The sequence below is a fragment of the Drosophila takahashii genome, chromosome 2L, assembly GCF_030179915.1.
Source record: "Drosophila takahashii strain IR98-3 E-12201 chromosome 2L, DtakHiC1v2, whole genome shotgun sequence".
Lineage (NCBI taxonomy): Eukaryota > Metazoa > Arthropoda > Insecta > Diptera > Drosophilidae > Drosophila > Drosophila takahashii.
In genome coordinates this window covers 2,323,099-2,347,705 of record NC_091678.1, presented here as the reverse complement: position 1 = coordinate 2,347,705, position 24,607 = coordinate 2,323,099, and the positions used below count along the sequence as shown (strand labels likewise).

Below are 24,607 nucleotides of genomic sequence, written 5' to 3'. Positions count from 1 at the left end.
TCCCTTTAGTTTTATGTATTTTCCCCACTACACTTATTTACTTCTCAAAATCTTTTAATAGGTATCCCCAACCACCTTAATAAAGACGTCTAATTATAGTTACCATTGAAATTCCCTGCATACTTTTGGGCACACCGCCATCATCACTCATATTCATTCACACCCACCCCATTTATGACCCAGGTCTATTATTACGAGTACAACAAAATGAATTGCCTACTTTTGGCGTAATTCGTTGTTTTATTTGATTCGACATTCTCAATCTTGGTCCTCCTCATCGTTGCTCTGCATATAGTGCACAAACTGATCGGCCATATGCCAGTACCAGTGCAATTTTATCAACTCCAGTCCTCCCTTATCGGCAATCCATATCTGACCGTTCTCCGATCTCTCGATGGCACTCACAATGTTCTGGCCACAAACCGAGGTCGATTGGCAGGGAGCTCGACGCAGGCGATCGGCAAAGGATTGTCCATATTCCAGAAAGGCCTTCAGTTCCCGATCCACAAAAACTCTGGTGGGACCACAACAAACTGCCATTACAGCGACTCCATTTTGGGAATAGTAGAGGGGGTCCTAAAGAAGATATTACACCAAGTTAGGGATCAGAAAGTTATTGATTTTTTATAGATCTCACCGCTAGACTTCTGGTAAACCCGATTACTCCGAATTTCGAGGCACTATAGGCGCAGAACACTGGCGAAGGGTCCAATCCAATGACCGAGGTAACATTCACAATAAGTCCACCAGATCCACCCATTTTTCTATCCATATAGGGCAAAACCGTGGCCACAGTGTTCATCATTCCAGTTAGATTTGTATTGATGGTAGCATCGATGTTATTCTCATCGCACAAGGTGGCTCCATTGATCAATACATCGATGTAGTCCATTTGGACCATCACCTCGTCGAAGTACTTCTTCATCTCCTCCCTGGCCATGGTCACGTCGAAGGTCCAGAAAAATATCTGGGTGCTCGGCTTTATCGACTGAAGCTGAGCGATGGCCTGGGGGTTCTCTACACTCTGCAATATAGCAAGTTTCTAAGGGAAAAACAACTTTAGTTAAAGCTTGTAATTTTAATTTTTTTAATGATTTTTAAGAAGTTAAATTCATTTGTTGTTTATTAACCATTCCATTTATTTTTTTATGAAAGCTTTTTAAGAAAAGGAGAACAAACATTTAAACAATATATGGTTTATCTTACGATAACCATTGTTATAGAAAATATACTATTGCAATAAAGAGAATTCTATAAATTATATTGATAAGAAATAAAAAAGACTAGCTGTTAGAATACTTAAACAAAAAATGGTTTATCTTGCTATAAAAAATATACTTCATGGGTGGGTTAATATCGCCACTTCTATAAAAGTTTTGATAAGAAATAGTATCGAAAATAGACTTTGTTGGATAGCCATTTTTAAAACCCTAATATAAAATCAAAATATTTTAATTATTTTACACTTTTAAGTGCTAAATCCCTTGGTAAAATCTATGCCAATCTGAAAAATAAAATTGGTAGCAGCGCGCGAAACGAACATGAAAAACTCATTAACTTAATTAGTTTCGACAGCGACTCTCGGGCTGAACTAGTTTTGAGTTCGATCTGGTTAAAAAAAACCCAACCACTCACCGCTATGTTCTTGGTCATGAGAACCTTGCTGGTCTCCAGTGCAATTCCTCCGCAATCCGCCACATAGCAGACATGCTTGCCCGTCAAATCGAACATATTCTTTCTTTCCGCTTTCCACGACTTCTGTTTTACGACTGACTGCCACTCCCATTTACCTATTTTAATTAGGCCCACTAGCTTATCTCTTGGATTTCTCAATTTTCATTTTTGGTGAGTTTTATTATTATCGTATTATAGGGAAAAGAATGTGAGTGTGCATCGAATCAGACTTATAGCCATCCATGAATATCTAGTACTAATGTTATGTGTGTTGGTTTTTCTGGGTAGTATCACGTTTTGTTTAGATGCCCGAGTCCCAGTGCTTGGTCCACTGGATGGCCTCCAGAGTGCCCAAGTCGAGTTTCCAGATGGCACCGTTCTGGTTCAGCTCGATGGCCTTGACGAAGTTCTCGGCACAGGCCAAAGAGGGCTGGGTGGGATGGTCCAGCAGCTTCTCGGCGACCTGGGGCTCCACATCCAGCCAGGAGTTGAACTTGTGCACCAGAGTGGTGCGGGTGATGCCGGGATTGACGGTATAGGCGGTCACTCCAGTGATGGGAGCGAGTTTCTAGAGGTTAAAGGGATTTTATAAGATATATTTGAGGTGATTTCTTCGAAGGACCTACCGCCAGGGAGCTGGTGAAGTTGACCACGGCGGCCTTGGTGCCGGAGTACACAGGCACCTGGTAGATGGCATTGAAACCCGTCACGGATCCAATGTTGCAGATGATACCACCTGGTCCACCCTTACGCTTGTCCCAGAAGTCCAGAATGGCAGTGGTGGTGTTGACCAATCCCGTGTAGTTCACGGCAATGGTGCGCTCGATCTGGTGATCATCCAGGATTCCAGCTCCGTTGATCAGGATGTCGATGGTCTTCAGCTTGGCGAAAATGGTCTTCAGCAGCTTGGTGGTCTCGGCGATGGGAACGGTGACATCGTAGGGATAGAAGGTGACGGTCACCTTGGGATTGATTGCCTTCAGCTCGGCAATGGCAGCCGGGTTGTCAATGCGGTCGAGGATGACCAGGTTCTAGTGGGTTAGACATTTTTGTAAATTATAATTTTACCCTTTAAGGATTCTCTATAGACTATACCTTCAAGTCCCTCTTGACCAGCTCCTTGCTGGTGTCCAGGCCAATACCTCCCAGACCGGCAACGAAAATCACGTTCTTGTTGGTCAAAGTAGTCGACATGTTGGCTCTTTCGATCTGTGTGTTTCGATGGGAAGAGGGCTCCGTTAGTTGTTAGGCTTCCAGTTCGTTACGGCCCCGTATTTATAGGAAGATCTTTCCGTTACGCTAAGCTTTTTTTATTATCTCTATCGTTACGCGATCTCTACGCGACTACGTTACGTTACGCTGCCTAGTTTATGGTTTATTTTTATTATTTCTTCTGTTTTTTTTTCGGCACACTTTGGGTTTGTTTTTGTTTGGGATCTGGTGCCGGCAAAGCTTTTGCTTGATTAGTATTCTTGTTTGTATATGTTTTGATATTTATGCCGCACTACGTCTGATGTTTGGAAAATTACTGCTGGTCTGCACGCGCCTCGGTTTTCGAGATAGCTAACGAAGGCACGGCGCCGGTTAACAGGGGCGGGTTATGTTAAAATAATCTAATTTTAGAAGTTAACTAACAGGTGATTTTCCAAGGAAAATTCGAGAGCGAGACGCCGGCCTCCAAAATGTAGATTTGATTATCAATTTATTGGGTTTACACAGACAGTAACAGCATTATTCTCAATTATTAAGTGCAATTTAAAAGTATTCAGAATGAATATTATTTTGTATTATTCTCAATTATTAAATACATTTTAGATGTATTCAGAATAAATAATCTTATATTATTCCAATTCTTAAAATAAATTAAAGTGGCTTCCCCCTTTATTACTTACTTGATCAATTGAGTAAATTTGAAGAAATGCAAGTACTCGTTAGCCGGTCTGCTGAACTGCAACTGACAACTGCACTGAGACAATAATCGGCGTCTTCGCCTTTTGCAGCTCCTTAAATACTGTTTCGTCGTGGGGGCGATTGCAGTCGACGTCGACAGCGACGGAGGCAGCGTCGCTCAAATAATTTGTAATATGTAAAATGCAATAAAAATACGCAAACAAATGATCTGCAAGTAAATGCCGGGTGAGGGCCCAATAGAAAATGGAGCAAACAAAAGTGCACTGGAAATTAAATAATAATATTCTAATGCAAGAAAATTCTCGTACATAAAATAAAATACTGGACACGTATTCAGGATTCATTTTAATAATTTTTTAGACAATTTAAAAGACAATTGAATAAAAGGTAATTAATATTCTGTTATTACATTTTTTTGTTAATAATATAAAAAGCAATGATAAAAGATCCTATAAAGCAATAAATAAATTATAAAATCAAAAATAGAGACACATGATTGTTTTCAGTGCATAGCCCGCGAAACAGAACAGTAAGAGCTTTAACCTTGTGAATGTCAAGCATGGCTAGCAGAAGTGTAGAAAGATCCCAGCCTGTGTTGTTGCTGTGGTCGCAATTGAACTTCGGCTTAATTTGCATACGTGTAACTTAGATAGTGAGCGCGAGGGATTCGAAGGGGTTGGGTGGGTGTGGGGTGGGGTGTATATATTTAGTATAGCTGGAGGCAGCGTAGAATCAATCTAGAAAAGTAGGAAAGCAAGCACAACACGCCCCCTAAAACAAACTCATTAGCAATCTCACTTGTCCGCTGCTGCGACCAAGCCCACTTCGTAGCCGAGCTGAAATAGCGGTTTCAAGTGCAGCTCTCAAAAGTTAACCCATTCTTGGATAACAAAAGGAAAAAAGCCTAAAGCTAAAGAAAATATCTGACTCTTTATATATATTAAAAAAAAGTATTGCTGGATTTGGAATGAATAAATGAATATAAAATGTGGTAATTTTAAGCTTTAAATAAATATAAAATACGTTTAACTGGATATTAACCGACAATTAACTATCACTTATTGTTATTATTATCTTATTGTTTAGTGTTTATAAATATTTGTATTTATAAAATTGAAAAATTTTAAAATTTACTTAGATAAGCTTTTAAGGTTTTCTATAGAAAACCTTTTCAAATTAATCCAAGATATAGTCCCATATAAAGTACTCAAGGGGTTAAATTGGATGAGGGAGGAGGCTATTGCAATAGCAATTGGCACGTGTGATGGGAGCGAAAGAGATAAGCATGCGGAAGAAATAAGCTTTCAATTTGCATAAAAAACTTGAGCCCGTTTATTGTTGTGAAAATTTATTTACTTGTGTATATTTTCACCCACTTTGTGGGCTAGAATCTATACAGAAGTCACGACTTATATGGCTTGGATCTCTGAAAGCTTTATGCGGACGTTTAATTTTTCAATAAAAGCTGAATCTATTTTTACTTTGCTTATTTTAATTAATTTTATTTATATTAAGTGTTTTAATTGATAATCTTTGGGGGTCGCTCTCAACGTTATCACACAAACCACGCATGGTCACTTGGAGAAAGCATGTTAGGAAAAATTCGGCCACTGATAAGGATTTTCAGCTCGAAATTTTCCCACAATCAATAACTCATTTTCCACATTGACCCACTAAGGTAGAACGAGTTGCTCTACTGGGCAACTGGCAACTGGGGAACCGGGAAGTCAATACATACGTATAAACAACATCGTATGACTGTTCGCCCCTCTAGACGTTAATTTAATATGGTCTGGCCTAGTCTGGGGCTACAGTTTTCCTTATCAGCAGACGTGCCTAACATCTTCGCACTGCTTAGAGGGGCAAATCGAAACCCGTCGACTATTTATTTTTATTGGCTACACTGAGTGAAAAATATGACAATTTAATTGGCGCGTGGCCTTTGCAAACATAGCAAATAAGTAAATAAACAAAAACTTTATTTTGTTTATTTTATTTTTCACCTACGTCAAGAGAACTTATTTATAAATTCATTTGTTATTTTCTATAGTTAGTTTGGGAAAGCTTTTGATGCTGACATTTCTTAAAATAAAATTCTGTTTTGGTAATAATTTATTGAAACTTTTTTTTTTAAATTCCTTACAATTAGAAAATTATAAATTAAATTTAAGGGATTTAAACGTAATATTCACTGAAAAAGTATTAAAAATCTAAAATTAATTCTTATTGAATTACAAAATGTATTTACCATAAACATTGTAATTTTTAATTTTAATTTTTTTCTGGAAGATATTGAATTTTTTTCCGTGTGCACTGTACAGTGGGCAGTGTGAGTCTTATCGGCTTGGCCCCCAAGTCATGCTGCCGGTGACATTCAACCTCTGCGGGGGTAATGACGCCAACGGCGTACCTGTCAAAACCGATTTACACCAGAGCTCTCACACAGTCATGCCCATAAGTATGCGCTCGCCCAACATTGAGATGTCGTTCGGCGGGCTAATTAAGCCACTGGCATTGTCTTCCCGCTGCGAGTGTCTGTGTCTGCCTATTGAAACGAAACTGGGGCTTCTAAACGCCCTGGCTTTAAGCTGATTACCTCAAGTATTCCACACTACCACACTACGGCGAATGTGGGAAATGTGATGAAAAAGGGTTCTGGAGGGGGCCATGCGTTCTACATGCATATTTGGGGCGCGGTTTCCATTGCAACTCGATGCAAAATAATCTAATTTACTATTCCACTGCCTGACCCATTTGACTCTTGCCAATCTCTCGTCTCGGCGAAAAGGAGGAAATCAACCTGGTTTGACGTAATTGAGTGCAGAGAATCTTTCCCATCGAGCGGATCAGGTTTCTTTACTATGAGAAAACCGCACAACGGTTCTATGATATTATTTTCCATAACAATTAGAAATTTAAATATTCTAATGGGTTACATTCTATGAATTTAGGTTTCTTGTTAACCCTTTAGTAATAAAATAAATTTCTATTCCTTTAAATTCAAAACCTTTGACTTGTAATATTCTTTTAAATCACTGCCAATTTGTTTTTATTGCCCTCACAAATTCTGATCACCCGAAAGAAAGCTCATCAGATGTGAAAGATATCGTTACCTCTCACTTCATTAAACCCTACATTCTTGTGGTCTCAAACATCCAATAGATTCGATTCAATATTTATGAATTCAATCGCGAAAAAAGGACAAAGTGAAAAAAGAAATACGAAAAATATAAAGAACTAGAGCGTAAAGTGAAAAATGGTGCTGGGGCTTGATTATTCGTGTGCGAGTTCCCTTCTTCTGGGTCTTATAAATAAAACGTTCGACACACCTCAGCACTCCACACTCACTGCCTCTCTCACCTGAGGAGAAATCAACTTTGGGGAGTTGCAACTGGCAACTAGCAACCTACAACTTGCAACGCAATGGGGCAACAGAATTCAACGTCATCTTCGCTGAAGGTTGAGCTTAATTTGCTTTGACTTTTAGCAATTTGCATAAATATCAGACACACGTTGAGTCCTATAGCTATTCCTATACCCATGCCCTTGTGGCTGTTGCACGTTTGTTATGATTCTGGCAACCAACAATAACAATCAGAATCAGATCCAGATTCTCAGACTCCGATTCACATCCAGATCCACATCGAATCAGTGCGAAGGCGTTCGGGGCTTGGTTACCTTTCATGGGAATGACAACGCCAGAAAATATATGAAAGAACGAATTATAAAGGAATTATGATTTCTGTCGGGGGCGTTGAACATTATTTACCCCCGCCCTTCATATTTGCAAATTGCAAGCGACAATGCAAATTTGTTCTAGAGTGATGAGATCAAGCGATCGCGATAAACTTCGACCTACGACTAAGTGAGGAATAAATAACAAAGGCATGTTAACGTTTTGAGGTGGCTAAAAGTGAAAAGAGGATTGGAGAATTTAATTTATTACCTATGTTATGACGCTTTTACTTTTTATCATTAATTTATAATAAATATTTTGTTTATTTTTCATTTCTAGCGCTGGCAGAGAAGATGGTTTGTTCTCTATGACGATGGCGAGCTGACGTATTCGGTTGATGATTATGTAAGTATTACTTTGAACATTTTTGCAATCTTAGATTACTTAACACTTGGAAAGAATAATATTTATTTACTATCAATAAAAATTATGCAATTTTTCACTATTGCCCAAGTGATTCTTAAATGATAACAAGAAAATGTAGAAAGAATACAACACTATTATAGGTGGTGAGGTCAAGAATTAAAAGATAAGAGAGCTCGTTAAATATTTTATGATGCAAAGGGAAAGGTTCTAATTATGGCCTTGCTCTTGAAACCATATAAGTGCTTACTGAGTATACGTTATCGGTAGACTATAAAAGTGTACAAAACTAAGAACTTTGCCAGTGTTTAATCAGCAGATTATTTATAAAGTGGCGGAATTGGAGGGGATTTTTAATTGCCATTAGATTGATTTATTTCGGCAAGCTTTTTGAATAAATAATAAACTTATCATGCTTACAAGCTTTTTAAATAAATAATAAACTTATCATGCTTACGAAATCATAAAATTTCAATAACAAACCCTTTGATATGTGTCACAATCCCCAATTTAAAATATTATATATATTATAATATAAATTTATTAGGATATAAACAAAAGAATTTAATTTAAAACATTTATTGACTTTTCTAAAAACAATAACTATTAAGTTTAATATTTTCTTATTTATAATGTTTAAAATTCCAAAAATTAGATAATGGTATCGAATAATATTTATAAATCTTATGAAATTTTACTAAGTTTTATTGATCAGTTTATTTGTTTAATCTAAAAAATTAATAAAATAATTTAAACCTTTAAAACTAATAAAATTATTAAATTTCCCATCTTTAGCCCGAAACAATACCGCAGGCGAGCGTCGACATGACCAAAGTGCTGGAGGTGACGGGCGCCGTGGAGGTGACGGGTCACCCCAACTCCATCGCCATAACCGCCCCCGAGCGCGTGACCTTTGTGAAGGGCACCAGCTCAGAGGAGTCCCAGTGGTGGCTCAACATCCTGGCGGCCTTCCCCAAGTCGAAGGGTCGCCACAAGAGGAGTGCCACGCTGCCCGGTGGTCAAGTGGTGGGCAGTCTGCGTCAGTCGAGTAATGGCGATTTAACGCTATCTACCAAGTTGGGCAATCGGCACAGCTCCTACCACAAGGACACCCTCACGTCCTCGCAGTCGGCGGGAAACCTGTTGAGCTCGCTGGATCTGGGACCGAGTTCCACGAAAACAGGTGGATCGCCACTGAACACCACGCAATCGCCTCTCGCCGACGACGAGGAGGACGATGGAGTGGAAACCGGCGAGGATGTCGACGAGGAGGACGAGGAGGATGAGACGTCGGTGTCCAGGAAGTCAAAGACTGTCAGCCTTGGCGGCCAGGACGAGAACAATCGGAATGCCGGCAACGAGATCACAAATCGGGGTGAGTTTATCTTAATATAATAATTTAATTTAATAAAATAATTTTTTTCATTTAAACTATATTTTTTCAATCCCATTTTTCATTAAAATATTAATTTAATGACCCCAAAAGTTTATCAGGTAAACTAGAGCTTAGCAAAATCACAAACCTTGTGATGACAGAAAGCTTTTGGGGAATATTCTTTCTAGAAATATAATAATTATGAAATGATTGATTGATTAACTTTATATTTCCATAGAAATACTAACGTGCAATAAAACTGGTAAATTTTTTGTTAGAATAATCTCTAAGAATTTATGATTCAGTTAATAAACCCTATAATAATTCAAGTAATTTTCCACTCATCCCAGTGATAAGTTGTAGGGCGCAAAACTCATTAATCTTTAGGCCATAAAGCCGATGAAACTGACTTTTACTTTTTTGAAGAAAATGCCTTTCAAGTTTCGTTATCTTTTGCTCTGAATTCTGAACCCTTTTTCGCGAACTCAGTTCCGCCTGCCGCGTTCCTGTTCCCTTGAATAAAGGAGCGTAGAGTTGGCTTCGCTTCAGCTCGTATCGGCTGCTATAATTTTTATGATCATTTATGGCTTGCAGCAATCAAAATTATCAACCTCGTCCCGAGACGGAGAGTCCAAGGGACTGAGGGATTGCACAGGGAAAAGAGAAGTGGAGCTGATGGAGATGAAGATGGAGGGCAGTGCGTGCAGCTAGTTAAAGCCGCAGCCACGAAATTAACCTTGAATTCACACACAAAGACAGGGACAAACGTGAAGCTGGCCGAGAAGGCTGAGAAGGAATCCCCGCCACTACTTAAGATCGTATAATGGTAGGCTTCATAAATTTTCTTTAGATCCCAGCAGACTCTCCAGTTCGTCCGCTGTGAGGATCGCTTGGTTCGGTGGGTCGGTAATTGCAGTTACTGTGAATGTTCTCACATACATTGCTGCAGGATACTTGTTCATGGAAAAATGATATTCACGCTTAAATTATAGTGTGTCTGCCCTCAGATCCGTTGTGTTGTGCCATCACGGTTGGGACCCAAAGAGATCCAGATCCGAACTCCCTCCTTATAACTATGCTTGCAAATTCAAGGCTCAGCATCCACATCAAATGGCATTATTCCGTTGATAAATCGCCAGTTAAATACGTGAACCAGTTTGAATTGTTCACGAAATGGAAAGCGAAAATTAACTAGAAAATGATTCGAAAATTTAAAATAAAAAATCTTGGCTTTTGCAATAAAATAAAAATAACAAATATTTTCAAATACTAATTGTTGGTCCCTCGAGCCGGATACATCGTCTACAATAAACTGCAGTCAGGCAAGAACTACAAATGTACCCATTTTTTTACTCATGACAAATTGTAATAATAATAGTTGTGCAGAATGCATTTCATTATTGCATTTACCTGCGGAAAGTACCGCTTCTGGTGCCAAAGCCACTCTAGTGGTCAGTTTTCACACTCACATTTGCCACCTTTTTCGATTAGCGATGCACCGTTGGCTAGTAATGGAGGCTCTGGAGGTCCGAAAGTCTGGAAAACCTCAAGAGACCGAGATCAGTTACCAGGTAGGACTAGGAACTCGGGACTCTAGGGCATTTCGCTCACTGGTGCTGACACAGACTAATTACATTCCATCAATAAGCAAAATTGTGCGGCAAATGAGGCAATTCATTGGGCGAGCACTTTCTGAATGGGTGTTTGCAGCTAGCTGCGGATGGGATGGTAGGCAGGAAAAGCTCTTAAAATGCACAACGACAAAGATTATAAACTGTCTACACCTAATAGCCGTCGGCAGGCCAATGTCAGGGACCGGGGCCAGTTGAAATATTTTCCAAGTCAGCGCTACATGATAGCCCCTCTGGACATCTGGAGTCTCTCTCCACACTAGGGACTTGTAATGGGCAAAGTTTCACGGCAAAGTGAATAATTACAGTGCAAATAAATCTCGGTGACTGCTGGTGACTGGAGTGTGTGTGGAAAGCAGGCCCTCTGTGGATTAGTTTAGAAATTTCAACAGCAGAGGTGACGAAATGCAGCTTCACAACTTCCCCAACAAAACCAGCGATTAAACGCCCCGAAAAAAATATAAAATCCCCAGACAAATCCCAGGCCAACAATCAAAGCATCAGCCCATGGGCCCATTACAAGCGAACCGAACAAGTTTCCAAAGAAGTTGGCGTTTCACAAGAATTAAGTGCAAGATTGTAATACAATGACAAATTATACAGGACAAGAAGACGGGCAGAAGTAACTACTTATGATTGCAACAAAGTAGCTGCACATTCCATTAATCAGATGCACTGAACGAAAGTTAATAAAAATTTGCAGAAAAAGTAGAAAAAAAATTTATCAATAAATTTTTTAACAAATGGTATTTAATTTATTCTTTGTGCTTGATATCTATAATCTCTATAAAAAGGGATGAATAATTATCACATAATATATTCATAAATAAATAATATTATATAATAATACAATTTAAAAAAGGCTTTCAAAATTGAAATAAATTATTTTAAATTTACATTCTTGATATCTCTAATCTTAATAAAATCCCAAAAATAAATATACCTAATGTCTTTCATATATTATAACGATTTTGTCCAACTTTAATAGTTACAGAATTTTTTCTCCCAGTGTATGTTTAACATAGAACTCGCATTTGAACTATCTGCCAAGCGTTGTTATCGCTGCCTAACCTTCATACTATATCAATCGCTAATTACAACCCTTTGCAACTTTGTAGAATACTAAAGGACGTTCGAAAGAGAGAGAGTTCCATTAGTTTGGCGGTGAATTCATTATCTTTCTATTGAGGAGCCCCCATTATGAGCCACACAGAAAAAGCATGTTAACAAACGTGGTTAGGACCCGGGTTCCAGGTCCCCATATCCTCAGGTCCCCCGATCTTCAGATCCATTGAGGCCGGACAACTTCTGTGCAAATGCAAAATGACAGCATTGGATGGTCGAGGAGGCGTCTCGCCAGCTAACGATGCAGGTTGTGCGATTTACGAGACTCGAGAGAACTGCAGAGAACTTTGGAGCTGTAGAAGCTACCATCACCTATAACCAATCAATATTCATAAGTGTAACGACTTGCGAGCAAAATTTATGCAACAACCTGGGGTCCGGTCTGGCAGGGTCTTATATATATATTTTTTCTTGGCCAGTTAGAAATTTTTCAAAGTCATCGTGTGAGGGGAGCCTCGGGCTGGAGGGCAGGCTTTTTTAACGGACGGTCGGGCGGGAGCGATTCCAATCCAAAGGCAATTTTCGCTTTCGTTCGCCCAAAAGGCAGAGAGCGACGGGCAGGTAAATCAACTTGCAATTTGATTATTTATTACGTCTGGGGAGGAGCTTCATACGGCAAAGTCAGGGGAATATCGGCAGTTATTTGCAGGAAGCCAGAAGGCCATGATTGAGCGGGTTATTCTGAGTGCGCTTAATTGTGGCCATAATTAATCAAATGCTGTTAATTAAAGAAATGAAAAAGCAGTCGCCACCAGAGAGACAATTCCAAAAATCTCTATACCCCTTTGAGGATCCTATATACATTGTCTGATCTCGAGGGTTTTTCATCTGCAAGGGAAGGAAACCATAATTATAGGGCTCTCTGCATCAACGGGCGGCATCAAGCCACTTGTGCCAGCCCCATGTATCTGCGAACACTGTTTTTATCAACTTAATTACACTTAGCACCTTTACTTTTTTTTCCTTGCCTTTTTGCCATTTTGCCCCACTCTGGACAGAGAACACAGCGTCTCTGATTTGATCTTGAACTTGAAAGCGCGTAGTAAAAGCCACAATAAATATTAAATGGTGCAAAACACATCAAGGGCAGGCTGAAGAAGCGAAACAAAGAGCCACAGATAATAAAGCAGCGAGTGGGGATGGTTTTATGGGCCAGTAGTTTGCAGAGGCATCTGAGAATCGAATGAGTGATGACCTGTAAACTTGTCATGTAAGCCCTTAAAAGTATAAGAGGCAATTTTTATTACCCACGCCCCAGGGATTTTTTAATAAACTTTATGGTTTTTAGTTTGTTTTTGAGGTTGTTGAGAAAATGTGATTTATGGCACACATATTTGTCTATGCTTAAGGGTTTTTGCTATGACACTTTTATATTTTATATTTAATTGGATTTTTCAATAATTTTTATGGGATGAAATATAGAATAGTATATATTTTAGGATGTTTTAAAATTATTATTTTCTTTTATTTATGTGGCTGAAGAATACTTAACATAAAAACAAACACCCTGATACCTTTGTAATAAAATTATGTTTCATCTAATATTTCTTAAAAATCCTTTAGTGATCTTTAGTATACTTAACATCTCGAACCCGAACCAAACTCATATTTCAGAGGATCTCTGATCGCCGCACTATAAACATAATGAACCCCATTCAGGGAGTAGAGCACCATTGTCCTGCTGTCCTTCCTCTCGGGCTATGTGTAATATCACAAGCATTATAAATTCCATTGCTGACATAGTCCCGGGGATCGGGCACCAAACCCTAATCGACGTAGCGTCGCCGGGTCCACTTTGGTTAGCCCCTTTGAGTCTTTTGAGTCGATGGGCCGACAAGTCGACCAATTAAAGCCATACCCCATGCCCATCGACCATCAAGCATCGACTAAGGTAATTCCCGTAACCCGTAGACTCCCCTTTAACTGGCAGTTAGCACAGTAACCTTGAACCTGCTCGGTGAGTCAGTCAGTCAGAGTGGCTCTGTTTCTGTCAGGGTTTTCAGCTGGATCCCATACCCATTCCGATCTTTAGCTGGGGTTCAGAGGCTGCTGGTCCACCTCCTTTCGCTTTTCGCAACAGCTCAATAATCAAGATAAACGCCGAGAGAGACCAACCTGTTCGACTGACCGAATTGATGCGCACTCAGAAAGCGAAGACTCTTGGGTTCACATTCAGGTTTAGGGTTCAGTACCTTCGCTCGACTTTATGGCCAGTCGGAAATTTGTATCATAATCATAATAAACCTAAATGTGGCGGCTGGCTGGAACAGGTCTAAATATATATATTTTGTAATCACATATTTTATGGGACATCGCGGAGCTTGCCTTTCTGGTTCGTCTCCTTAGAGTTTGGGTGTTAATAAAATTATGGCACTCTGCCGGGATCTCTGGTTGGTCAGCCTTATCGCGATCCCTCGTATCCCCTTACCAAGTTGTTGTGCCCGTTTTAATAATTTTATTATATTTGCGCGCACATAACTTGGGCCCTTTGCCGCGTTTTACGGCCCTATGTTGGGCATAAATATTGTTAGGGGTGGAGTAGTAGGTCCTCAGTTCTCAATCCCAATCCACCATCCTCACGATCCTCTGTCTAAGTTAATTTCAGTCAATGCCATTGATATGGTTTGCTTAGCCAAGATCCCAGACAGCTGGCCAAAAGAAATTACCGACATGCTCATATTTCAAAGTATTTAATGAAGACGTTGAGCCAATTATAAGAGAAGAATGCGTAGATTGCTGGCCGAGGTTTGTTTTGGGCTAAGGCAGATGGACAATTTACGATCCTTGATCACCGCCAAGCTCGTTTACGTCTAATTGCCTGATTATCTGCCTAAATGATCTTCTCTTTGTGCCTTGATGGCGGTTACTTTTTAATCTTTCTTTCTTTGTCAGAAGTTAACATAAAGTTTAATTGTTTGTAAAAACGAATACATATTCACAATGATAAATCTAACCAGAACATAACCTCTAGTTAAGAATTTTCAGTCAAATGAATCCTACATTCCACATTTTTTCGAAACAACAATTAAACTGAATGAATAAAATTTAACTTGACATTGAGAAAACGGAATATTCTTAATGACAAATCTAACTAGAACATAATCTCTAGTTAGGAATGTTCAGTTAAATGAATCCTAACATAATATTCTACCATCTATACTATGATATTTTGAAAACAGCAATTGAACCTAATGAAAAAATGTAAATAGACATTGAGAAATCGAAAAGGAAACATTATTTTTTTTTTTTATTTTAAAAGTAACACTTTTTATTTCTCAAGAGCTTTAATATTTATATCCCTATTACTTTTTTCAGTTTCCCAGCCCACCACCTGCCTGCTGATCGAGGACATTCGTCGCGACGAGAAGACGATCAAGGACATTGCCAACACGATTACGAATCTGAGTCAGCAGCAGAACAAGCGCTGGTCCACGGCGGTCAACAATGCTTTGAACAACCAGCATCACTTCAGCCATCACAGCCAGTACAGCCAAGTGAATTCATCGCGGGACGAGACGGACTTCCAGGTGGTGTCCTCGAATAGCAAGTCCCAAAATCCCACCAACGAGCGACCCAAATCACTGCCCCTGGCCTCCAATTCCACGCCGGCGATTGTTTCGGCCATAGTCAAGAAGATACCCACGGTTATGGAGCAGGGTGAGAAAACGAAGCCCACTGCCAGGCTGCAGTTGCATCTTAAATCCCCCAAACACTATCAACATGAACGTGGTGATCCCGATGGTGGATGCAACTTGGATGAGCTGTGCGTTAATTACATGGCCAAAACGGATGAGCTCCGATCGGTGGGAAAAGCGACCGGTAAGACAACCTCCGGTCAAGGCAAACCGCCGGTTAAAGCGGCAGCCGAGGAATCGCTGAATGCCAAGAAGGGTTGGCTGATGAAGCAGGACAATCGAACGGGCGATTGGTCCAAACATTGGTTTACTTTGAGTGGAGCTGCACTTTTCTACTACCGCGATCCTTTATGTGAGGAGCGAGGAGTTCTTGACGGAGTCCTGGATGTGAATAGCTTGACATCCGTGGTGGCGGAACCTTCGGCCAGTAAACAGCACGCCTTTCAGCTGACCACTTGGGACAAACAGCGTTTGGTTTTGGCCAGTCTGTCGCCGAGTTCGAGGAACAGTTGGTTGGCTGTGCTGAGGAGTGCAGCGGGTTTACCCCAGGTGGATAGTACGCCACCCAAGCAGACGGATATCGAGCAGGACTTTATCAAGGCGCAGTTGCAACAGCCCACGGCAACGAGTCCTGCTACTCCAGGAACCCCCGCAGGTCCCCATTTCTCCTCGGATGAGGAGTATAGAACGGCTTCGGAGGGAGGTAGAAGAGATAGCTTGGACTGGGGATCTCCCTTGTCCCCATCACCCCCTGTCCTCCGGAGTTGCCTGCGCAATCGCAGCCTGGCCAGTTTGCACAAGAGGAGTCGCAGTTCGCCGCCAAGTTCGCGACGCAGCACCGTGGACAGTGTGGCCAGTGATGAGTTGCCCCTCCTGGTTGCTCTGCCAGAGGAACTGCCAACCGAAAGCAGGGAACTCAAGCAGCAATGTGAAACGTTAAGGGCAGAGGCTTCTCTGAGGGAGGCTCGAATGTCTGAACTTCTAGCCACCCTTCAAAGAACCGAACAGCAGTTGACTGCTAGACTTCAGGAGCAACAGCAGCAGCTGAACAGCGAACTCAGCCAGGCCAAGCAGAGTGCCTCTGATTTAATGCATAACCTAGGACTCCAGCTGACCGAAAGTCACGGGCAAATCAAGCAGCTGGAGGATCGTTTAGCACAGGGTATTGAGGAGAACGAAGGACTCTACAAGAGGTTAAGGGAACTCCAGGGCAGCAGTGGTGGTTCAACTCCCCTGAGCAACCTGCAGCGTCACAAAATCAAGCGAATGGACTCCCTCAGCGATCTGACCACCATTAGCGACATCGATCCCTATTGCCTGCAGAGGGATTCCCTGGCCGAGGAGTATAACGAACTGAGATCGCGGTTTGAGAAGGCCGTGAATGAGATACGAGCTATGAAGAGGGAACTCAAACAGTCGCAAAATCAATATGATGCCTTGGAACTGGCACAGGCTGCACTGCAGCAGAAGCTGGAGAGGCGGCAGCACGAGGATGGAGCTCAGCTTCAGCTGATGGCAGCTCGGATTCAGGATTTGACTTTGAAGTATAGTAGTTCTGAAAGACAAGTGAGGGCCTTGAAGCAAAAGTTGGCCAAATCCGAGAGGCGACGATCGCTGAGCCTGAAGGGAAAAGAGCAACTAGAACTCAAGTTAAGCGAGCTGCAGAGGGAAACCACAAAGGAGGGTTCACCACCCATGGAATCCTCTAGCAGTGAATCCAGTAGCCAATCCTCACCCCTAAATGCCCATCTGCTGCAGAGACTCCACAGCCTGGAGCACGTGCTCCTGGGCAGCAAGGAGCGCCTGGAGCAGAGTCTCACCCAGCTGCAGCAGATACGAGCGGGTCAAAGGTCACGGCGCTCCGTCTCGCCCATGAACGATAGGAAAGATGGCCTCAGACAACTGGAACGGGCTCTGGCCGAAACCTGTGTGATGGTCAGCGAACAGATGGAGCTCACCTGCCTGCAGGATGCCTGCCACAAGTGCTGCGATCTCCGGCAGCGCGTGGAGAAGCTCTCGGCGCTGCAGCAGCAAACGGAGACGGATCTGCAGAGGAGCGAGCAGCTGTTGGAGCAAAGGGAGGCGGATCTCGCCCAGGCTTTGGAGAAGTGCGCAAACCAAGAGCAGGAACAGGAGCTGCTCCTCCAGCAGCGGAGGGAACTCAGCGAGGAGCTGGGCAGGCAGCAGGAGCGGTGCCGGCGACTCGAGAAGCGACTGGAGCTCCTGGAGCGGGAGCATGGGAAGCAGCTGGAGTGCCTGAGGGAGGTCTACCACACCGAGCACGCCAATGCCGCGGATGAGCAGAGCTTCCGCAAGCGCTACCAAACCGAAATTGAGCAGCTAAGGGTGAGTACAAAAATTAACGTAAATAAAATAAAATAAATAAAAAACAAAAATAAATAAATATATAGAAAAAATAAAAGATTAGATAAAAATCTATTCATAAATTTCTTAGAAAATATGTACTAATTTAACTCACAGTTGAGGCGAAAATTTAACTTAACAAGTAAAATTTTTTTTTTATTTTAATTTTAAACATTTATTCTCAAATATAGTATATTTATTAAGTTATAATTTTTCCAATACCTAATATTAATTTGTTAAATTTTAGACCCTCTGCGAGAAGGGATTGAGTGCCATGGAGACCTCTCATAGGCGGCTTACTTGCGACCTGGAGCAGAAGCACAAGATGGAGATTGAGCGCCTGCTGGCCGAGAAGGAAACCGCGCTGGCCGAGGAGACTCAGGTGGGACATCCGTTTTTATTTTTTTTTTATGTATTTTATTTTTTATTTTTTTAACAGGCCACCTTAGCTGCCCTGGATGCCATGAGAAAGGCACACCAGAGCGAAGTTCAGCGGGAGGTGGCTCGATTCAAGCAGGAGTTCCTGCGACAGGTCCAAAGAGGCGAGCAAATGCGGGGTGATGGAGCCAAACTGAAGGAGTGAGTAGAAAAGTGGAAAATCTAATTAATATTGTGTCGAAAAAAAACAAAATAAATTATTATACCCTTGCAGAGGGTATTATGATTTCAGTCAGAAGTTTGCAACGCAGTGAAGGAGACGTTTCCGACCCCATAAAGTATATATATTCTTGATCAGCATCACTAGACGAGTCGATCTAGCCATGTCCGTCTGTCCGTCTGACCGTCTGTCCGTCTGTCCGTCTGTCCGTCTGTCCGTCTGTCTGTTTCTACGCAAACTAGTCTCTCAGTTTTAGAGCTATCGGGATAAAACTTTCCCAAAAGTCTTCTTTCTATTGCAGGTAGTATATATGTCGGAACCGACCGGATCGGACAACTATATCTTATAGCTCCCATAGGAAGGATCGGAAAAGAAAACGTTAAAAAAATTCTAGCTTCGGTGTTTTTTGAAATATCACCTTCTACTTTTGGGGATGTTATTTTTTATATATATTATATTATTATATAGCTGCCATAGGAACGATCGGAAAATTAATGAAATTAATTGAACATTTTTGCGATTTGTTAATTAATAGGAATGATCTGCAAGGGTATTTAAGCTTCGGCTGGCCGAAGCTAGCTTCCTTTCTTGTTAAAATATTTAATTTAACACCTTTTCCAATTTAGGGAGGATCTCGGAGAGCTTCGTCTGGAAATTCTGTCCTTTTCCGAGAAGTACTCCATCAAGTGTGTGGAAAATGCTGCCTTAGAGGAGAAACTGCATATGGCCAACAGCAAGCTGAGGCACTTTCAGCAAATGCAGCAATTGGAGCTGAGGTAAGGTGATCTTGGTGATAATTTAAGATGATTCCTAAATTAAATTTATATGATATCCCAAAGAAACAAGCAATTTCGTGCCCACTTGGCCTCCGATGATCCATCAAACGATGTTCACTTCGTGCAGGGCCTGACCACCGACGCTCGAGAGGGTGCTGATTGTGAAGATAGCGAGGTAAGAAATTAGCATTACGGCCCATATAAAAACACCCCCTAATTAACACTAGATAGATTAGAATACGAATTGTGACTAACACTTGATCACTACAACAGCAGACAACAACTAATCCACTTTGTTACCATCTTCCACTATCCCCAAACAAAATGAAAAATAAACAACAAAAAAACACACAACACAAACAACACACCACAAACTACAAACAACCAAGCCTGCACCACAAATTATGGGTGCAACAGCAACAACTGCCACAACCACAGCAACTACTACCACAACAGCGGCCTCGAGCGACACTGAGTCCAATCCCGATTCCGAGTCCGAATCCGATAGAGAAACCGCCGATTCCAGATCAGCACCCGAGAAAATGGAGCAAAGTCTCTTCGTGATACCCTCCCATATGCTAAACTGTTCCCCCGCGTCTGCCGCAAACGCTTCTGATCAGAGTGAGAGATCCCCACTACTCTATCGAGATCTCGATGGGCTGGAGGATGGCTACGAGCCATGCTACAGGCCCTTCGATATATTCGCCATCTATCAGAATCGTTTGAGCTTCCAAGGTAAAAGAAAAAGAAAAGAAAACGATCCACTCTTTATACTCTCTCCTGGGGCAGCGCACTCCTCTTTCCACATTCTACACACATCATTATCATCACGGCTGTCTCTGCTTCTTCTGTCTTTCGTCCTTCTTTAACTCCCCTCTAGTCCTCTTGATAGAAACATATAAATGTTATAACTAGCTATCCTATAAAAACCGAAATAAACTAATTCTGGGTGTGTTCTCTTTTTTCTCCTCGGTTTCTTTACAGGTCTGAGGGGCAGCTCCACGTTTGGCAAGAGTTTGAGAAAGTCCGCTGCACAGACATCACCAGCATCATCAGAACTAACAACAAAAACAGCACCCACAACCGATCCAAATAAGCCCAGTCACAAGCAAATGTTTAAAACGGCTGCCGTCATTAACATTCAGCAACAGGAACTCCAGGAAGAAAAAGCACAATGAACAAATCGAAATGAAAAACGAAATGCAATAACCAAGAGCAAGCAAACAACAAACAGAACCAGTGGAACAACCAAAGAATAATTAGTGCTAATAATAACTAAATAATTATAATTATTTAAAGTATATTAATTAAACCAAGCAACCAAATGCAAGACAAAAATCGAACGGCACAACATCCGAAATGATGTATGTACATAAAACGAGTAACATTTCTCTAACAGAGCGCAAAACTGGTTGAGGAGATCATAATGATGATGATGATGATGTTGGTGATGTAGCATGCGAGTGAAATATGCGTAGAGGAGCTTCAGATTTCATATGGAGTTGAGTTGAGCTAACAACGACTGTTCACCCCCCTCCAATGCAAAAAGTGGAAGGGACGTCGAGCAATGGAAAACTAACCCCCAACAACAAAAGTAACAACAACAACTGCGTCATCAACAGCTACAAAAACAAGAACAATTTTGGGCCAAATTTATGTATTTATCATCTATTCTATCATTGTATCTGTATGTTATTCTACTGTACGGTTTATCCAATCTCTATGTCCACAAAATGTGTCATTTATTTATGTTTATATGTAGTTCATAGGTCAATCAAGCTTATTCGCTTCCCTTTGTTTCGTTTGTATTAAATATATCGAAATTGTTTTCAGCTTACATACATGTAAATGCATTATACATATAAAGGAAAATACAAACAATAAATCATTTAATTTTACTTTTGTTTTGTTAACCATTGGTATTAATCAAATATATATTTTACCTAAATTAATGCAATCTTAATCTTACTAAATAAGAGGGGCAAAACAACAAATGTTAATATTATTTACCCGTAAGTCGTTATTTGTGCAACAAAAATAAAAAATATAAGCAATGTTTATAATTTGAGAAAAAAAATAAAAAAGTCTTTTCCTTGGGCTCGTCCGGGATTTGAACCCGGGACCTCCCGCACCCTAAGCGGAAATCATACCCCTAGACCAACGAGCCAGTTGCCGGTAGCGTGTCCAAACGCCTACTTGGCTTACCGCGCGTGCAGATGATTTGCTGTGGGAAACTGGCTTTGATTTTGGGAACCGCCTCGATCACCTGGCTCGTTGGTCTAGGGGTATGATTTCCGCTTAGGGTGCGGGAGGTCCCGGGTTCAAATCCCGGACGAGCCCAAGAAGGTTTTTTTTTTAAAATTGTTTTTAATATTTGCTCATAATAATAAGCGCTATGACAATAAATAATTTACAATCGTAAGTTTTTAAATGTTGTTTGTTGAACATAATGCAATAAAACTGCTTACTTTTTTGGGAGGTGGTTTAAAGAACAAAAAATGAAGAGAGCTTAAAGGGGTTTTATGAAATTCCATTCGGGCAATGGGAATCAGTTCGAGACAAAGATGTTTACAGAAATGGTTCAGATTTAGCAGAGGCGTACAAGACTGGCAATCCATTCCTCTGAGTATAACACAGATAAAGGGTCAAGCGATCCGTACACAGCCTAGAATTGCAAAAAAAAAAGGTTCATATAAAAAAAAATTACCTTCTCTTGGGCTCGTCCGGGATTTGAACCCGGGACCTCCCGCACCCTAAGCGGAAATCATACCCCTAGACCAACGAGCCAGTTGGACAGAGCACGCCAAAAATCCGTTTTGTTATGGCGGGCTCCATGCGCAAGTGCAAATAAAGCTTCGAGTAAGCTTTCCATGGAAAAACAAGCCTGAGGATGAAATACAATCGACTTAAAACTACCCTACCTTTTTACTGGTAGAGACGTTAGTGACCAATTAAATAAATAATACTTTGTTTAACAATTGTCAAATGTAAATAATACTATTTAAGTTATCACTTTAATTCCAGCATCTAAATTATGGGCGGCAGAGAATTTTCCGATCGAATCTGTATATTAAATTGATAGATAAAACTTTCTTCTACTTGTTGAACACTTTTCCAGGAACTCATCATACCCACCTTCGCTACTCGCATAAAAAGTAGAAGCGCAACCAAGAGCAGTCGACTCATTACATGCCATTTCAAGTAATTTCTGCTGCAGCCAGGTTGAAACAAAAACAGCTGAATAAATGAGCTTGTTCAGACGTCGATGGTTCCAAGCAGTCTGCCGTATCATCAACTGTTTGAGGGGCGTAGATAGGATTTTCCGCAGAGGGGATTTTATTTGGTCTTTTTTTATAAAAAAAAATCATAAAATGTCTTGTAATATTAGTTCAATAAAATTACTCTATTTGTGGAGGCCTGATCTTTGTAAAAAACAATCAACAATACAAAAATGGGAATTTAATTAGATATTTCAACCCCCCCTGTTAATTCCTGTCTATGCTCCTGAAATGTACCTTCGAAGAAGCCAGAAGTCCCATTCCATAAATGTCAACTAACGTTCCCTTGGGACGTGCGACTGTTCTGGGCTAAAAAAAACCCTTTGGTGATTTTAAAATGCAGAATGCATTTGCTGTTATGGAGTTTTTCCCGGGAACTCTGGGATATCTGCACTTGGACACTTGGGCTGTGTTTTCCTTCTGGATAGATTGCCTTTCTTGGCGGCACAGCGATTGTGACGTCACTTTAAATGAGTCGCAATCGATTTGAACTCTTTGCCAATTGGAAATGGACTTTTGAAATTGCGCCGTTAATTCGCATAATTGTTTCAGCTACTTGGGAAGCATTTCGACAAAATGTTGACGAGGGCAAAACTAACAAAACAAAAAGCAAGCTAATTCAAAGCGAAGGAAAACAAAACGTGTAGAAATTAGTGAAAATTACAGGCCGCTGTTTCGGCTAGCGAATCACGATTTTCACTTCATTGGCAAGGCATCGATACAATTTGTTTGGTTTACCTCACTGCCTGTTGTCCCTGACCCTTGTGGGGACATTCAAAAGAGCAAATAATCCGAATCCCGAGTGGCGCTTTTCTTTTCTTTTCTTTCTTCTTTTTTAACCCGACTAACAATCCATTTTATTTGATTATCTACTCAGCTGCCGTCGCGTGGGTTGCCGACTGACGTGACGGAATCGAAATTACTTAATTCAGGCGATTGGCAGGCCGACTTCAGTGGCATCGGATCAAACGGGGTTAAGAGCGGGCAGGTGGTTCAATCAAAGGTCATTGAACTGATATTTGATATATCATAATGGATTACAAAGTATCCGATGTATCTTTTCTGAATGAATTAAGTTCAGATATAAAAGCCACAGACATCCCACAAAAATGATATGTTTTATAGGGATTTTTTTGATGTTTACATATTTATATCCGCTTTAGAATTTGGGTCATGCTATGATATGGGTGTTCCGATCTGATCATAGCTAACCAGTGCCCTGTAATAGTAATGAACATAATCGACTGGAAGTCGCCGCCTCTTCCAAACGCAATTCCCGATCTCGCCCCAACCCAACCCATCCAATCCAATCATCCCCCAATTGGGGGCTCCACTTCCATCCAATGCAGGAGGCCGCTGGCCAAAGTCGTCATTACCATGTTGCACACCTGCAATTACCATCTAGTTGTCCATGCAATTTCCAACTGGAAATTGAGAAAAGTCTTCGCATATGTATATAATGCAGCTACGAGCTCTGATTAGCCTGTAATACGCAACTGGAAATAAGAACAAACCATGGAACCAGTAATATACATAGAAAGAAACTAAATTCTAAATAAAGCTGCCTTTTATGTCTATTATAAAAAAATAGTTATCATTAAATTAATAAAATTATTGTTAAACCCCCACATAAATGGTTTACTATTGCGATCAAAATGAAAAATCCTTTTAAAACCTTGAAGAAAAATTCGATACGTTTCACAAGGAATCGCTCATATATTATTTAGGATATCTAACCAAAAAGCTTTTCTCATCCGATTATCTATTTCATTAATCCAATTACTAAACTATAATTTGAAACGGTGCAAAAATGCGACGGGCCAAAGCAATTTATGGCACCTCAGCCACACACGTCCCAACTCCAGCAATCCACCAACTAATTAAACACGGGTCGTAAACTTTTATGATATACCATAAAAGATACGACACTAAATCGTTGACCAACTTCAAAGGATTTCGCTTGGCTCTTTCACTCGGGTTCTCTCAGTTCTATAACAAGCGCCAAAAACAAAATCACCGCAAATTAGAACAAACCCATCACGATCGATTACATTAAATAATGCTACGCCAGAGCCAATGTGCAATTTTTTCGCTTATTGTTGTTGGCTCCTGGCCGCAACAACAGATTCTAACAAACTGCG

The 24,607-nt window shown here is 40.8% G+C and overlaps 3 protein-coding genes and 3 non-coding genes across 7 annotated transcripts in view; 2 read left to right on the top strand and 4 right to left on the bottom strand.

The window, feature by feature from the left end:
- osp (myosin phosphatase Rho interacting protein outspread) overlaps positions 1 to 21,136 on the top strand; it is a 94,037-nt gene extending 72,901 nt beyond the window's left edge. The window contains exons 3-11 of one of the 2 annotated variants that reach the window (XM_017151640.3): positions 7,601 to 7,666; positions 8,480 to 9,059; positions 15,131 to 17,796; positions 18,062 to 18,196; positions 18,254 to 18,393; positions 19,039 to 19,188; positions 19,252 to 19,363; positions 19,578 to 19,923; positions 20,173 to 21,136. In XM_017151640.3, the coding sequence (XP_017007129.2) occupies positions 7,601 to 7,666; positions 8,480 to 9,059; positions 15,131 to 17,796; positions 18,062 to 18,196; positions 18,254 to 18,393; positions 19,039 to 19,188; positions 19,252 to 19,363; positions 19,578 to 19,923; positions 20,173 to 20,366 (4,389 nt within the window). In that variant the 3' untranslated portion in view covers positions 20,367 to 21,136. The remainder of the gene's footprint in view (positions 1 to 7,600; positions 7,667 to 8,479; positions 9,060 to 15,130; positions 17,797 to 18,061; positions 18,197 to 18,253; positions 18,394 to 19,038; positions 19,189 to 19,251; positions 19,364 to 19,577; positions 19,924 to 20,172) is intronic. The other variant, XM_070211864.1, reaches the window with a different exon arrangement.
- Positions 218 to 1,744, bottom strand: Adhr (Adh-related). The gene is made up of 3 exons (XM_017151642.2): positions 1,636 to 1,744; positions 638 to 1,042; positions 218 to 576 (listed from the first exon to the last, which is right to left on the bottom strand). The coding sequence occupies exons 1-3, from the start codon at positions 1,729 to 1,731 to the stop codon at positions 259 to 261; spliced, it is 819 nt and encodes a 272-aa protein (XP_017007131.1). The 5' UTR covers positions 1,732 to 1,744; the 3' UTR covers positions 218 to 258.
- On the bottom strand, positions 1,834 to 3,691 carry Adh (Alcohol dehydrogenase). Its single transcript, XM_017151644.2, has 4 exons — positions 3,567 to 3,691; positions 2,770 to 2,883; positions 2,301 to 2,705; positions 1,834 to 2,242 (listed from the first exon to the last, which is right to left on the bottom strand). Exons 2-4 carry the CDS (start codon positions 2,866 to 2,868, stop codon positions 1,976 to 1,978), a joined length of 771 nt encoding a protein of 256 aa, XP_017007133.2. The 5' UTR covers positions 2,869 to 2,883; positions 3,567 to 3,691; the 3' UTR covers positions 1,834 to 1,975.
- Positions 21,137 to 21,283: 147 nt separating the features above from the next.
- TRNAP-AGG (transfer RNA proline (anticodon AGG)) lies at positions 21,284 to 21,355 on the bottom strand. Its single transcript has one exon. It is a non-coding gene; the product is annotated as a tRNA-Pro (tRNA).
- A 101-nt stretch (positions 21,356 to 21,456) lies between these two features.
- Positions 21,457 to 21,528, top strand: TRNAP-AGG (transfer RNA proline (anticodon AGG)). The gene has a single exon. It is a non-coding gene; the product is annotated as a tRNA-Pro (tRNA).
- A 375-nt stretch (positions 21,529 to 21,903) lies between these two features.
- On the bottom strand, positions 21,904 to 21,975 carry TRNAP-AGG (transfer RNA proline (anticodon AGG)). The gene has a single exon. It is a non-coding gene; the product is annotated as a tRNA-Pro (tRNA).
- Between the last annotated feature and the right edge of the window lie 2,632 nt (positions 21,976 to 24,607).

Coding starts and splice junctions, on each gene's coding strand:
- Adh (XM_017151644.2), bottom strand. CDS start 2,868: ATGTCGACTACTTTGACCAACAAGAACGTGATTTTCGTTGCCGGTCTG. Junction 2,706..2,769: donor TGGTCAAGAGGGACTTGAAG/GTATAGTCTATA, acceptor CTAACCCACTAG/AACCTGGTCATCCTCGACCG. Junction 2,243..2,300: donor ACTTCACCAGCTCCCTGGCG/GTAGGTCCTTCG, acceptor TTTAACCTCTAG/AAACTCGCTCCCATCACTGG.
- Adhr (XM_017151642.2), bottom strand. CDS start 1,731: ATGTTCGATTTGACGGGCAAGCATGTCTGCTATGTGGCGGATTGCGGA. Junction 1,043..1,635: donor TCATGACCAAGAACATAGCG/GTGAGTGGTTGG, acceptor TTTTTCCCTTAG/AAACTTGCTATATTGCAGAG. Junction 577..637: donor GGTTTACCAGAAGTCTAGCG/GTGAGATCTATA, acceptor TATCTTCTTTAG/GACCCCCTCTACTATTCCCA.